The sequence below is a fragment of the Chroicocephalus ridibundus genome, chromosome Z, assembly GCF_963924245.1.
Source record: "Chroicocephalus ridibundus chromosome Z, bChrRid1.1, whole genome shotgun sequence".
NCBI classification, from domain to species: domain Eukaryota; kingdom Metazoa; phylum Chordata; class Aves; order Charadriiformes; family Laridae; genus Chroicocephalus; species Chroicocephalus ridibundus.
Genome location: NC_086316.1, coordinates 43,301,556 through 43,315,885, shown reverse-complemented (window position 1 = coordinate 43,315,885; position 14,330 = coordinate 43,301,556). Strand labels below are relative to the sequence as shown.

At 40.0% G+C, this 14,330-nt stretch overlaps 1 protein-coding gene across 5 annotated transcripts in view; it reads right to left on the bottom strand.

The window, feature by feature from the left end:
• KIF27 (kinesin family member 27) overlaps nucleotides 1-14,330 on the bottom strand; it is a 32,145-nt gene that overhangs the window by 9,469 nt on the left and 8,346 nt on the right. For 2 of the 5 annotated variants that reach the window (XR_010068988.1, XM_063319260.1), the window contains exons 5-11: nucleotides 7,070-7,213; nucleotides 4,496-4,702; nucleotides 3,776-3,951; nucleotides 3,266-3,399; nucleotides 2,576-2,731; nucleotides 1,311-1,516; nucleotides 228-449 (exon numbers count right to left, since the gene is read on the bottom strand). Coding sequence is in view for 4 of the 5 variants with exons in the window: in XM_063319260.1 (XP_063175330.1) it covers nucleotides 228-449; nucleotides 1,311-1,516; nucleotides 2,576-2,731; nucleotides 3,266-3,399; nucleotides 3,776-3,951; nucleotides 4,496-4,702; nucleotides 7,070-7,213 (1,245 nt within the window). In the remaining variant the exon portion in view is untranslated. Of the gene's footprint in view, nucleotides 1-227; nucleotides 450-1,310; nucleotides 1,517-2,138; nucleotides 2,277-2,575; nucleotides 2,732-3,265; nucleotides 3,400-3,775; nucleotides 3,952-4,495; nucleotides 4,703-7,069; nucleotides 7,214-14,330 lie in introns of all 5 variants that reach the window. The other 3 variants (XM_063319263.1, XM_063319261.1, XM_063319262.1) reach the window with 3 other exon arrangements.

The window sequence follows — 14,330 nt, the reverse complement described above, 5'->3', positions numbered from 1 at the left end:
ATCACATAACAAAAAAAAAACCCAACAAACAAAACAACAACTGAAGAGAAAGGCAAACTGAAGATTTCTGTGAAAATGTTTATAGACAATTTCTTCGGCGCATTTGTCAAGAAAGTCATTACTTAAAACTATGGAAACCCTGGCAGTATAGTTTATTGTCTTCGGGGAAGCAGAGGCAAAGTTGGCTCATCTCATCGTTTGTCATAAAGAAATAGGAAGAATCCTACTTTAATTTGTTGCTGGTCCCGCTGAATCTCTGCTTCTAGTTGCTTCTTTTTTTCTCTCTCCTCACACAGTCTCTTCTGTAGCTGGATCTGCTGATGCTTCATCTGAGCCACGTTCTGCTCAAGTTCTGTTGCTTGTCTCTCACTTTGGTTAGATAACGAAGCCAGACTCTTAGTGTCTTGCTGCTTCTTCTGCAAGGCCTGAATGTTCATGGCAAATTTCAGCTTAATAGCAGGAAAACTTAAATGTAAAATATGACTCAATTCCATGTAAAATATGACTCAATTCCTTAGTTCACTGAATTCTTAGAGACTCATTGACTTCTGCCCAAAAAATCACTCATTATTTCTGTGGTTTCTGACCTATCTGGTGAAGTCAGCACAGGTAGAATTAATCTCAAGCAACAGGAAATAGTAAAGATACAGTTCATGCCTGGCAATACAATAAAAGTACTAAAATCTAACAGAAATCACAGCCTTGGGAAATGTGCAGAGACATAACGGTGCCAGAATGCTGGTCCTGAGATCAAGTCAATAAACCAGCCACCTCTTTCTGTATGGTACTTGTCTGGCCCGCCATTCTAGAACTGAGAGGCCCAGAGCACCTAAGCTGCCCCTACGCAGAGTTTCAACTTAGGCATAGCAGAACTTAAAAGCAGAAGGCCAGTGCCAAACAAATATGACCGTATTTGGCGTGGTCTTGCAGACCACCACAGTGATTTGTGTAGAGCTGGAATTTATATAGTATTTCCATAAAACATCAATTTTATTTACGCAGGTAATAAACTTGCAATAGTCTCCTTGTGTAGGTTCTTTTATGGTACTACATACAATAGTGTATGAGCATCTCTTATCACCCACTTCTTCCTTGGTTTCTTATCTACCAAGAAAATACTGTATGTATCTAAACACATACATGTTAAATGGCATTCTGAGTATAATAGTATTAAGCTTCTCATTAGCTACTTCAACACAAACAGCTTCCAATGTGTAAAACTGGTAAGTTTTACAAGCAGAGTGTGATAGGTGTTCAAAGGTGATAGTCAGACAGAGATTAGAAAATCTTAACAGTCAGATCAGCAATACCTGCACTTTCAACTTAGCTGCATCCATCTTCTTCCGGAACTCTTTTTGTAACTTGGCTTTCTCAGGAATGTCTTTCAGCTCCTTACTGTCCAGCTCCTGAAGCCACTTTTGTGTTTCAGCCAGCTCCATTTTGGCCTGCTCAGATTCTTGCTCCAGTTTAGTTATCTTCAAAGAATATTGCCTGCTTACAGACTGAGCATCCTTACCTTAAAGATACCATATCCAAATAGTTTAAGAACACCAGGATAATCAGTTGAAATTTAATACTTAATTCTGTAGTTGAATCATTACTTACTTCACTCTGGCTAACCCAATAATTTCTGAGACATTTTCCAACCCTAAAGGAACACACAGTTCCTTTCTAACTCTGAAACAGATAAGGGAAGGAGTCTTAAATGTGAATTCTTCATGAGTCACCTGATTTTACCAAATAAAGTGCCATCTGAATGCCAAATAAAGTTAAATTATTCTGCCTACTCTAGTTCTTGCTAAAATGGTTCTGTATTTCATAAATTTTGCTTTTTTTTCCCAGAAGAATATGCCATTTATTTATTACTTAACTTTCAGCTTAATAATCAGTAAATAACTTTGTATTTTGTTTCTACTCTCTGACTTGCCCCGTTTGGGCATTCTGTCACAAAGTACTATTTTCGGGGACACAGAATTTTTCCAAGTGCCAAAAGACAACCTCAAGACAAGGGATGCATGTGAAGTGTGACTGAAGGGGTTGAGCATAGAGATCCTTACTGTTATCACAAGGCTAGTTTCTGGCAGGCAATGTATACCAGGACAGATGTGTAAGGGGTGTAGGCTAACAGGGACACTGACCTTTTCCCTCATCCACTTGTGACTCCTGCGTCTCTACTGCTGTGCTGGGAATGCTTACATTCCCAGCACAGTGGTGTATCTTCTCTCCTATCCCAGACACCATGTGACAAACACATGTCCTCGAAGAGATCAGTAGCACTGAGCACACATGAAAAGTTACACTATTGGTGGATAAAAGCAATACTCAGCAAAGCACAAAAAATATTTAACATAATACATCTGTGTATCATAGCAGAGTGGGCTGTAATAAAAATTTACAGCCTTCAGTGCAACCATAGCAAGTAATAAATGAAAGTTATGAATCTTTAAGTTATTAGAAGTATTCTTGCATAAGATAATTACATAAAAACTAAGGCATGCGGGAATTCAGAAGATTTGTGCCTTTTCTTTTGTTTCTGAATATATTAATTCTAATTTTCCCCACAGTAGACGGTTACCTGTTCTTACTAATTCCTTAATAAGTTCCTCTTTCATTTTGATATTAAGTGCAAGTTCTCTCATTTTTTGCTCGGCCTCAATGAGTCTCAACTCTGAATTCTTTAGCTTCTGCATGTTAAAAACGTGACTTTTCTGGAGGCTGTTAATCTCTTCACCTTGAAAGAAAACAAAGCAATATGGAGATAAAAAATCTGGAATACACTCTGTATCCAAAAGATAGTGCTCTGGAACATTGTATGTGTGGAGTTCTTCCATATGAAGTAAAAGAATCAAAAGAAGAGAATAGCGTGAAGAGTCTTTTTCCTGACCTGTGTCTAACAGGAAAAGAAAGGATGGTATGCACTAGCATTTCAAGATCCTAATTGGGAGGACAAATATATATCCATTTCAGTGCATCTCTGATAAGATAATAGCATCTATTTTCTTTCATTGAAGCAGTACTAAAGATTTACACGTAAACAGCTTTTCGATGTGTGAAGTGCTTTCCTGCTAATAAGTGTTAGTTAGACATTAAGGTCACCGATATCTGTTTCAGAAAGAGGGAGAAGAAGAGAATCTCGAAAGCCTATGTTGAACTATTAAAAAAAATATTTGTATCAAATACACATATTTTGCTGGAAAGAATAATTCTGTCATTCTTGCTTATTCTGATCCTGTAGTAAGACTTCCTCTCATGACTTCCATTTTACCTGTGGTTCTGTCAGTCTGTAGCGCAGATTTGGTGGCTAAACCAGACTTGTCTGTTTGATACTTCATGTCACTTAAATCAGGAAGAAAGCACAGAGATGCCTGTTTTCGTGTCCATGTTCGGTTTATCGAATGCCTAAGGAAGAATGAAAAACAGGCTATGTTCCACAGAGGGTATTTTTTTTTCTTTATGCTTGATGCAAAGTACATGATCTTAACAGAGAAGAATCCCAAACTCACATAAGCATTTGTACCTTCTTTCCCATCCACTCCAAACCTCCCTACCCCCCGATCTTCATGGTAGATTCTGGCCCCAGAACAAGGATGATGCAATCTTTATTAAACCAAAAAACTATGTTTATCAAACTTATTTTGTAATATGCCCAGTTGGTCCCAGAAGTTTACGGTAAATAAAATCACAAATGGTCTCATGTTATGTCAGGATTAGGCAGTAATACTACCTTTGCTATACAGTTGTCTGTATCAAAAATGAAAGATTAACAAAAAATTACTTAAATGAGGTTTTCTTTTTGCTGCCTGTATTTTCTTCCTCTTCATCACTCTGATCAGAGAGATGGCAGTGAAGGACTTTATCCTGATCTTCTATGTTGCTCAGTATCATCTGGCTGCGAGCACGGAATTCTGCCATTACCCGGGCCAGGGAGAAGGCAGGGGGGCTGGTATAAGCCTGTCAAAAAGCACACAAAAAAGTGATGGGTAAAACCACTTGCAACAGTTCAGCAAATCTTTACTGAAATTTAAAAAATATTTCATTTTAGAATTCTGGCATCACCTGAGCTTGTAAGTAAAATTACAGAGGTTTTCTATAATAACTCTGAATACCTTGTAGCAAAAGGTTTTGCAAGAGCTCAGAGCACTTGTTCCAAATGTGAAAGAAGGCACTGTTAGCAAGTCATTATCCAGCCTATTCAATATATCAGTAAGAATAATCATTCATTTTTTTATAATGCTTCATATTTGAACCCTCAAAACCCCCAGGAAAACCCCAGAAAGACTTAAACTTACAAGTGACAATTTTAAGCCTCAACATTTTGGACAATTGTGGCATAGAATATGTCGCAAGACATTAAAAAGTAACTTTTCAGAGTCTTCAATGGGAAGCTAAACAGCATCTGAGAAAGGTACCATAATTTGTCATGTCAAGTCTAATAATTGAATTATAACCATTACAAAGTAAAAGAAAGAAAATGTAACATTTAAGTAGACCTTACCTTTCGGGTCTCTGTCCCTGAAGGAGGGTGAAGGGAGTGTAGCAGACTCTTTGTGAGTGGGACACTGTATGGCCTCCTTGTAGATGCCACAACAGCTGGCCCATGTCCACAAGCACATGAGAAATCCAAAGTTTTCACATCTGTAAACTTCTCTAATTTTTCTTTTAGCTGATCAATAAGCATTTGCTGTTCCACCATTTTCTCATTCTCATGGGGAAAAAAGAACAAAGCAAAACTTTTGCTGATCATGAGCTCTGTATCACATTCAGCATTCCTAAATTCCTTGCAAAGGTCATGAATCTTCTAAATCACTCACTGATCCTAAATTCTTCTGCACTGCATACGCAAATTCTGCAACAAACTGAAAATTCTATGGCATATCATCAATCTGACACACACACGCCAACTCCAATAAACTGCAGACATATTTTTGTCCAGAAAGACTTATCCCAGGTAAGTTACATTAGCTTATCTAGGCATCTAGTGAGAAGTATATTACATACTTATCAGTCCATGCTTACTTTATGTGTGTGATTATGGAGAAATAAAATGGGAATTCAACAAAAATGTTCAAATGAAACTCATGGTCCGAGTCTAATTAATTAAACACGTATACAGGCTTCCTCTTCCTCTTTGAGCAGTTCCATTTTAAAGATTATTTGTATTAATAAACATAAACTTGTACATGATCCCAGGATCCCTTGTATGGGCTACTTCTTTTTCTTCTACCCAACCTCAACTTTTTTGGTAATACTAGTTTGGGGAATTTACTTGCCTGCTTCTCCTGCAGCAGTCTCTGTACACTGTTTAAAACTACTTATCTTACCTAAACTGACTCATCCATAAGACCAAGATTATATACTTTTTCAACTCCCTCTATTCCTTTCAATTCTTTTCAAAATAAAAAAGTAAAAAGTAAAATCTGGCCTAGTAACAACAGAGAAGTTGAAGAATAGCTAGTGATAGTCAACCAAAAGTATTCAATGAATAATACATTTTTATTAATTCTTTGTATCTTGTTTTCTTAGACTGCAAATTCCTTCCAAACACACATAGACAATGCCTTGCAAATTGACATTTTGTTGGAATACAATACATAATATTCCTGTGTCATAGGAAATAGAATATATATATATATGAATAGCATATTTATTATGACTTTGGAAGAAGTAAAGGCCAACTGATCCACCTTGAAGCTATTATTTAATCCTTTTAAGACTTTTTGTCCCTGATACCTTTGTACATACAACCCCACAGTGCAACACCTGTTACATAAATATGTATGTGTACAAACATTTGATATCTATCTAGTACCTCCTACTTTTAAAGTTCTTATTCTATCATGTATCACTTAATTACATATTCCTGTGAATACAGCTTAAAATATTTGACAGAAGTGTTTGCTTTTCATTATTCTACCTATCTGATGTTTTTAAATAAAAGCAGCAGTTTAGTGGATTAAGTACCAAAATGGTGTCTGAGACCTCTCAAGCTTCTCTCCTGTCTCTGATACCGAGACAATCACGATGTTTTACCTACACTGTGACTAAGTGTAGTGTAGTGTCTACATTGCAGTGTGCCTACGTTGCATTCTCCAGAATTTATATAAGCATTATCTCAGTGTAACAAGCTGACACTATGCTGTACAGGTTTTTTAAAAAAAAATCTAGCCAGAGGTGACAGAAAAGAAAGAAAGTGACAGAGGGAAGAAAAAGATGATGACTAGTATACTTACCTTTCATCCATTGACTTTCCCCAAGCCATTAGCAAAGAAGAGGAAAAAGGAGAAAAAGTAGAATAAGGAAAAGAGTACTAGCTAGCCATGCTTATGCTTTTCTCTTTTAAAAAGTCAGATAATAATTTTATCTATCATCCACATGACAGGCAACACCAGGAAAATATTAACTATTCTATTTATGGTGTCCTGGATCTTGAAATGTTATGCACTTATGATCCATCGTAATTTCATTAGCAGGCACAAGATCTAGAGAAGGAAGGAGGCAAGCAGTGTTTCCTCAATTTTGTCTAATAGTAAATGCTTAGAAAATCAGGAAGAAATTCTGTCTTACAAAGTAAAAAGGGAAAAATACAAATATATAAAAAATATAAAATATAAAGCTATAACAAAATACGTTTCTATACAACCTTTCAATTAAAGCATTGTATAGGATCCTTATAGTCCTTTTTAGATTCTAAAGAATCTTTAAAGGCCTTTCAAATCCTAATTCATTAATGGTCCTGAAACTACTTGGCAATAACACACTTCTGGGGAGAGGGGTGTGTGTTATGCTTTAGGAAGCATGGAGAGGATGAATGATTGACCTCATGTTATACAGGAAGGCTGTGGCACAGACAAGGTGATATACAAACTTCTTGAATCACATTATTGTATTTCATCCACTAGATGAACTCATTAAGTGATACAGTTCTTATTCAGACAAAATGTCCATAAGATTGACAAGTAATTATGTCCAAAAAAGTCCTGAGGGACCTGTCTTGAAATAATGAATGCATTCATACAGTGGAAGGATGGATCAATACAGATATAAGTAACATGTACCAGCGGAAAAATACCTGTAATCTATGTGTTTCTTGAGCCTCCTTTAAAGATTCCAGGTGTTCTTCATTTTCCTGTAGTAATGTTTTTATCTGATTCTGCAGTATCTGCAGTTCATGATCCTTCTGGCTAAATACTTCTTCATCCATAACTAGAGCCTGCTAGATAATAAAAGAAAAGTTCAGCTGGGGAAAAGGAAGAGCTGGAAATTTACAGCTGGAAATAATTTACAGTTGGAAAATGAAAAAAAAAAACCCACAAAAACTCATTTGTTGTTAAAAGATGTGATCAGAACTGTAAACTTTTGAGGTATGTGTGGCAAATTGTCTAAGTGGTTACCTGTGGTTTCTACCAGTTATTTCTTCACTTCTGTTTCATCTATTGATTTTCTTCAGACAAGTTTCTTTCTTTCAAAAGGAATAATGTACCCATAACCAAAGCTACTTTATTGAAGTAGATATCTAAGTCCAATTATCCTCTTTAGGGTGCTGTAAGATGCGGCCACAAGATCCCAGCATCAACCACAGGATTAATACACTTCCCAAATGAAAAAATAAGGACAGCTGTCCTCACTCTGCAACTCGGATAACAGACTAAAGATTAAAGAAATCATAAGAATCCTTTCTCAGATGTTCTAGATAAATAATCCAATGCCGATTGAAGGAGACTTCCAAATGTTTCTCTTCTAGAAAGCCTGCAGAAGCCAAATACACGGAATACAAAGCATGGAAACATCGTGTCTTAGTGTTCTAAAATTGGATACTTCTGTACAACTAGCTTACCTCCATCTTACAAGAAAAGACAACCCTTAATAGCTTTTAAGAATGCAATCAAGAACCTGATGTCTCTTTAGAAAATAGACCATTTTCCAAAGTCTGTGTACTAAATGTAGTTGACAAGTGTATTCTAAACCCAACTGGTGCTGTACCAATATGCAGAGTTGAGCCAACTACAGAAAAAAAGAAGTGTGCACAGATGTTATCGTGGTGACAGACTGGGGCAAGGTGAAGTGATAGGAACCAAAGTGTCGTATTGTCCATATTGTATTAAACATACATAACTAAAATTAGAATATATTTTCTCAGTTATATTGGGTGTAAGTGTCAAGGGTTTGGTGGGGGTGACTGCACGGGTGGTGTCTGTGAGAAGAGACCAAGGTCCAAGACCCCATGCTGGACACAGTCGGTTCCAGATGACTTCAGGGGACCTACTGCAGGGAACAGCTGAGTCCCTCAGCCAAGATGGTAGTGCTTTTGTGATAATATATTTAAGAAAGGGCACAAACTGCCAGACAGATAGAAGAGGAAGGAACCAAAAGAGTGAGAAAGAGCAGAATGAACACCAAGAGGAGAAGGAGGAGGTGCTTCATGGTGGAGCAGCAGATACCCACACTGCAGCAGTGGGTACTGCTCCCACACTACTCCCACACTGGGGGGAGGAAAGGTAGTGTTTTACCCTTTGTCTTTCTGTTGCCCACTACCCAAATAAGTAATATTTTTAATTGGCAATACATTAAATCATTTTTCCTCAATTTGAAACTGTTTTTTAATTGGTAGCAATCTCCCTGTCTTCATCTCAACTCACACTGCTGTTCTTCCTATTTTTTCTCCCCAAGTCCTGCTGATGGAGGGGTGAATGAGTGGCTGGGTGAGAGTTTGGCTGTTAGCTATGGCTAACCCACTACACCAGTATTTTTATTTTGTGTAAGATAGCATTATCCAGGCAAACATAGCCGTTAGCAAAGAAATATGTATGTACAGACAAGAATAGGCCCACTATTAGCTATTAAATCTGTCCATATGCAAGCTCTGTTCTTGAGTCTGCACTGTCTCATTTATTTTAGCCTCTCCCTAACCATCTCCTCCTGGCTGTAGATGGTGTACTCACCTGGGGAAATTTAAGTTTAAACTCAGCTCTTATACTGTTTTGAACCTGGGAAACAGAGGTTTAAAACAAGCTACAGAAGAAAATCAAGTAAGAAAAACACTGTGATTTAGACTGACTGAGAACAAAGAAAATAAAGACTTTGTTGTATATGCAATTGCCTGGTAACGATCTACACGCTTATCACAGTATGGTGTGCAAACTGAAAATGGGCTGATGTTATAAAATTCTAGCTTGTTGGAATACTGTCTCTTACTACAAGACAGACTTGGATCAGTTTTTCTAAGCTGTTCCTCTTATGTCAGAACTTCACTCAGTTTCAAACTAGTGTACAGGTATTTTAAGTTACAAAATTAATTTTTATTTGAGGCTCTGTTTATTGTACACTAATCTGCATTATTCATAGTCAACATTTTAACTCAGTACATCCAAAATACACACTTCCTAAATGCATATGGGGATGTTCCCCAAAAGAATTATTTATTTGATCATGTGTCAGTTGTGTGAGCTTACATTATCATGCTTGAGAAGGCTGAGAGCTCTTCTCCCCATAGGTCACTGTCTAGCACTATTATCTGCTGTCTGAGAAAGAGCTAATCAGAGCCACTGGCATGACAGGATCCTCATGGGATATCTGCATGCCAAGAATCCCACATCTTGTTTCGAAATTCTCACCTCAGCTAGAAAACTACGGAAGTGTGAAGCCACCAAAAAGCAGAAAGTTGATATGTAACACAGAAGCAAGTGTTAGAAAGGCAATGAGACAGAGAAATCTGTAAATAATTTAGAAACTCAGTTACCTAAGGGCATGATAATGAAAAGGAAATGCAGGAGTTCTTGGTGACAATATTGCTGAAGGTTAGGAAACTACTTAATGATAATAGATGAGATACTTGCAACTTCATGGTATTAGACAGACTAGTATACTACATACCTAGTACTAGATAATATTAGATATATGTTGCAAAACTTAGTCCATGGGTTATCTGTAAGTACACTGATATCTGTGAAAATATCTGCATTGCAGTTGTATCTGTAATGCTTCTGACAGATGAATTTATTTGCAGGTTTCAAAACAATTTCTGAGTTTACAGGACAACTGAAAGTAGTTGTGGGTTAACCCCAGTAGGCAGCTAGGCACACATAGCTGCTCGCTCACTTTCCCTTGTTCCAACCCCAGTAGGACAGGGGAAGAGCCAATGAAGAGTAAAAGCAATAAAACTTGAGGGTTGAGAGAAAAATCATGCCATAAGTGAAGGTAAAGTGGAAGAAGAGAGAAAGAAAACAAGACAAGTAATGCAAAGGCAATTGATGCAAAAACCACTCACCACCTTCTACAGGTAGACTGATGCCCAGCCAGCTCCCGAGCAAAAGACAGCTAACATACCTGAGCTCTCCTCCTCTCCCTGTTTATTGCTGAGCATGTCACATGGTGTGAAATATCTCTTTGGTTGGTTTGGGTCATCTGCCTGGTTGTGCCCCCCCCTCCTCCGAGTGCACCCCCCAATCTATTCACTGGGGTGGCAGAGGGAGAAACAGAGACAGCTTTAACACTGGGTGGACACTGTTTAGCAAGACCTAAAACATTGGTGTGTTATCAGCATTTTACTGGTGACAAACCTAAAAAACAGCACCTTATGAGCTGCTATGAAGAAAATTCATTCCATCCCAGCCAGACCCAGTACAATCTCCACTCCATATTCCATACCATTTATGTCATGCTCAAGTCCCACACTTTCCAATACAACCTCATTTATCATGCCTCCCTTCTCGTCCTTTGATTTTACACAGATATCATCCCTTAGTATAGGGCCATTCCTAAAAAATATCCAGAAAATGTTCCTAAAATGTCCACTGAGTTAATTTAGTTGATGTCTTGGATTCTGTCTGCTACAGCCGTCACTCAGGTCAGGAGAAATATGTTGTGTTGAGTTACTGGACATCAAAACTAGCTCAGGCCGGGTCACTGCTGCACTTGCCTGGCTTTTTGTGAGGCTTGTTCTCTGTTGGTTTAGGTGATTTCTGCTGTAGTACTTCCTAAAACATACAATTCGAATAATGGGTTATTTTCCCACAAGGTTAAATCTCTTGAGGTACACATCAGCCTTCACCATCCTCTCGCATCACCCACCAAGTGTACCTGGGTCCTTGAGCAAAAGTAGCCCCACAAATAGGTTTGCCTTTTCCCAAAGGAGGAACAACCCATACTGTCTTTCCCAGACAGTTCTCTACATGCACTATGAGGGAAGTTTTCTCCTTCTACAATACACAAGGTTTTCATTTGGGCAGGTCCAGGTCAGTTAGCTAATCCTCTGGTATTAATTAGCCAAGTGGCTTCTGCTAAATTTGCATCCCACTGCTGACATGTCCCAGTGCCCATTACTTTCAGTATAGTCTCTAATAGTCCATTGTATTGTTCAGTCTTTCCGGAAGCTAGTGTGTGATAGGGAATGTGATACAGCCGATCAATGCCATATTTCTAGGTCAGGTGCTTATGAGATTGTTTCAGAAATGGGTCCCACTGTCTGACTCAATGATTCCTTGGCTGCCATGTCACCACAGAACTTGCTTTAAAGGCCCAGTACAGTGTTTTAGGTGGTGGTACGTGTACCATATAGTGTTTCAGGTGGTGGTATGGGTACTGTACTGTCCATTTATCCTGTTCCACAATATCTAGGGTAAGCTGGATGGCTTTCACTTCTGCACACTGACTTAATTCACCTTGCCCTTCATCAGTTTCTGTAACTCGTCACGTGGGATTCCACAGAACAGTTTTCTACCTCCAATGGTTTCCCACAATATATAGGACCCATCGGTAATAATAAACAGAGTATATTGTTTCTCATCTTCTGGTAATACATTATACAGTGGGGCCTCTTCGGCGTGAGTCACTTCGTCAGGCAATTCTCCAAAGTCTTTGCTTTCTGGCCAGTCCATGGTCTTTTCCAGCATTCCAAGGTAGCTGGGGCTCCCCATTCAGGCCCATGTTGCCCCACACAGCGATGTCATCAATGCACTGCAAGCTTTCTGGGGCTTTGCCCTGTTGCAGTGCAGTCTGGATCAGTCCATGGTCAATGGTAGGGCTGTGCTTCCACCCCTCCATGGCAGCTGATTCCAGATTGGACACCATTCCAGATCGGACATCCTTCCACATCAAAGCTAACTGTGGCCTGCACTGCTGAAAAAGGGATTGAGAAAAATGCACTGGCAATATCAGTTATGGTGTATTACTTGGCTGCCTTTGACTCCAGTTCTAGCATGTCCGGTACAGCAACACCTAATGGTGGCGTGACTTCATTCAGGCCATGATAGTCCACTGTAAACCTCCATGCTCTATCAGACTTTTGCACTGGCCATATGGGATTATTAAAGGGCAAGTGAGTCTTGCTAATCACACGCTGGCTTTGAAGTCGACAAATCAGCTTCTGGATGGAAATGAGGGAGTTTCAGTCAGGACAACATTGATGCCATTGCACCATCACGGTAGCAGTTGGCACTTGCTGTTCTTCAACACACAGCAGCCCCACAACAGAAGGATCACTCAAGAGGCCAGACAAGGCAGACAGCTATTTAAGCTTCTCTGAACCTGCAGGGGCTACATCAAAGGCCCAATGGTACCTCCTTGGATCCCTGAAGTACCATCTTTTGAGAGAGCCAATGGCAAGGATATATGGGGCTCCTGGACTGGTGACAATAGGATCCTTTTGCCACTTATTTCCTGTTAGGCTCACCTCGGCTTCTAACACAGACAACAATTGGGATCCCCCTGTCACTCTGGAAATTCTGATGTATTCTGCTGTCTTGTATCCTGATGGCATTAGAGTACACTGTGCACTGGTGTCCACCAAAACCAAAGTAAATCCAATCGTCCTTTTCCTCTGCTCAACCTGAGGCAGGGTCCCCTGTTCCCAATCAGAAGATTCATTACCTGACTTTTGTAATTGCAAACCAGAAGTCTTTACACTATGAAAGGAGTCCATGTCCATCTCTCTAACTCAGGCTATGCTACAAGGACTATTCACAGGTGTGATCCTACTACAGACCAGCATGGTCCATGGCAGAAGGTGTGGTGTTCAAACCCACATGGACATAAGTCCATTGCATCAGTACCAGAAAGAGGAGAGGGGTCCTCAGCCCATCTAGTGTGTCTTGTGAACCGCTCAGCAGCAACCAGAGCAGTAATCTTCCTGAAAGGACCCTTTATAACCACTGCCTTCCCCTGCAATTCACGTACACAGACTTAGATTCCAGAGGTATCAGAAGGTAAGTGCACCGTCCCACTTCCTCATATCCTCCCCATAGTCACACAGATAGAACCACAGGGTGGCATGTTGCATGTGCTCATGGTTCCCTCTCGTTTGAGCAGAGAAAGGCCAACTTGTGGTAGCTCAGATGCTGGGTTGCAGAGACAAGGAGGGAGAGAGATTATCCACATTGTCTTCAAGTTGTCAAACCTTGTGGAACAGTCTTTCCACAGCTGACATGCAGGTCCATAGCAGGGAGGGGGAACAGAGATTCTCTTCAAATTTCTGGAGCTGGCAGACCAGTCTATACAAAGTTGGTGCCTCGATGTGAGCCCAGTCCATCATTGCTAGGTTGCCGCCCCATGATGTGGGTATGCTTTGTACAGACTTCTGCCACACAGACTGTGTGTACTGTACAAGACTCAGATCTTTAGGGGCCTGATTATTGTCCATGTCACTGTATATCACCTCCGCCACCACTAATTCCCTCAGACACTGGACACCTTCCTCTGTGGTAGTCCACTTGCCTCACTGGGTTACAATATCTTACTTAAGAGGGTACCTTGGCTTCATGCTCAATAAGAGCCACCTCCGGATGCTCCAGATGGCTGCCCCTCTTCTAATCTCTCTGTCAATCCCACAGACCTAGCAACAGTTCCCAGCTGCTGTGTTTCCCTACCTTCTGGTTCCAGACTGTTAGGCCCACTACCCCAGCACTGGACCAATCAGGTGGCAATTCACTCATCTTGCTCATGGACAACACCTTTCCGCCTGTCTTGCAGTTTGGTCATGGATAGAGACCAGGCAGTTTCCACCTCTTATGATTTCTACCTCCTTCCTCTGCTGTCCTGCTCAAGAATAGGATGCCTCTTCTGATTCTTCCTCTCTCCCCCTCTCAGGAGGAGCTGCTTCCTCTCTTACTAACTGAGTTGACCTCTGCTTCCACTGTTTCTTCTTGACTACAGGAGCAACTATTATAGGTGAGGGTTTGGTCTCTGGTTTAGTGTCTGTTTATGTGGCCTCAGAGCAAGAGATCTTCTCAGTGCCCATTTATGGCCTCTTAGATCAGCAGACCCTCTTCTATCTCTGAGAGGACCAGGCAGTAGCTTAATAGGTGTGAGCCAGGTCCCAACACGGCTTTCAAAGTCAC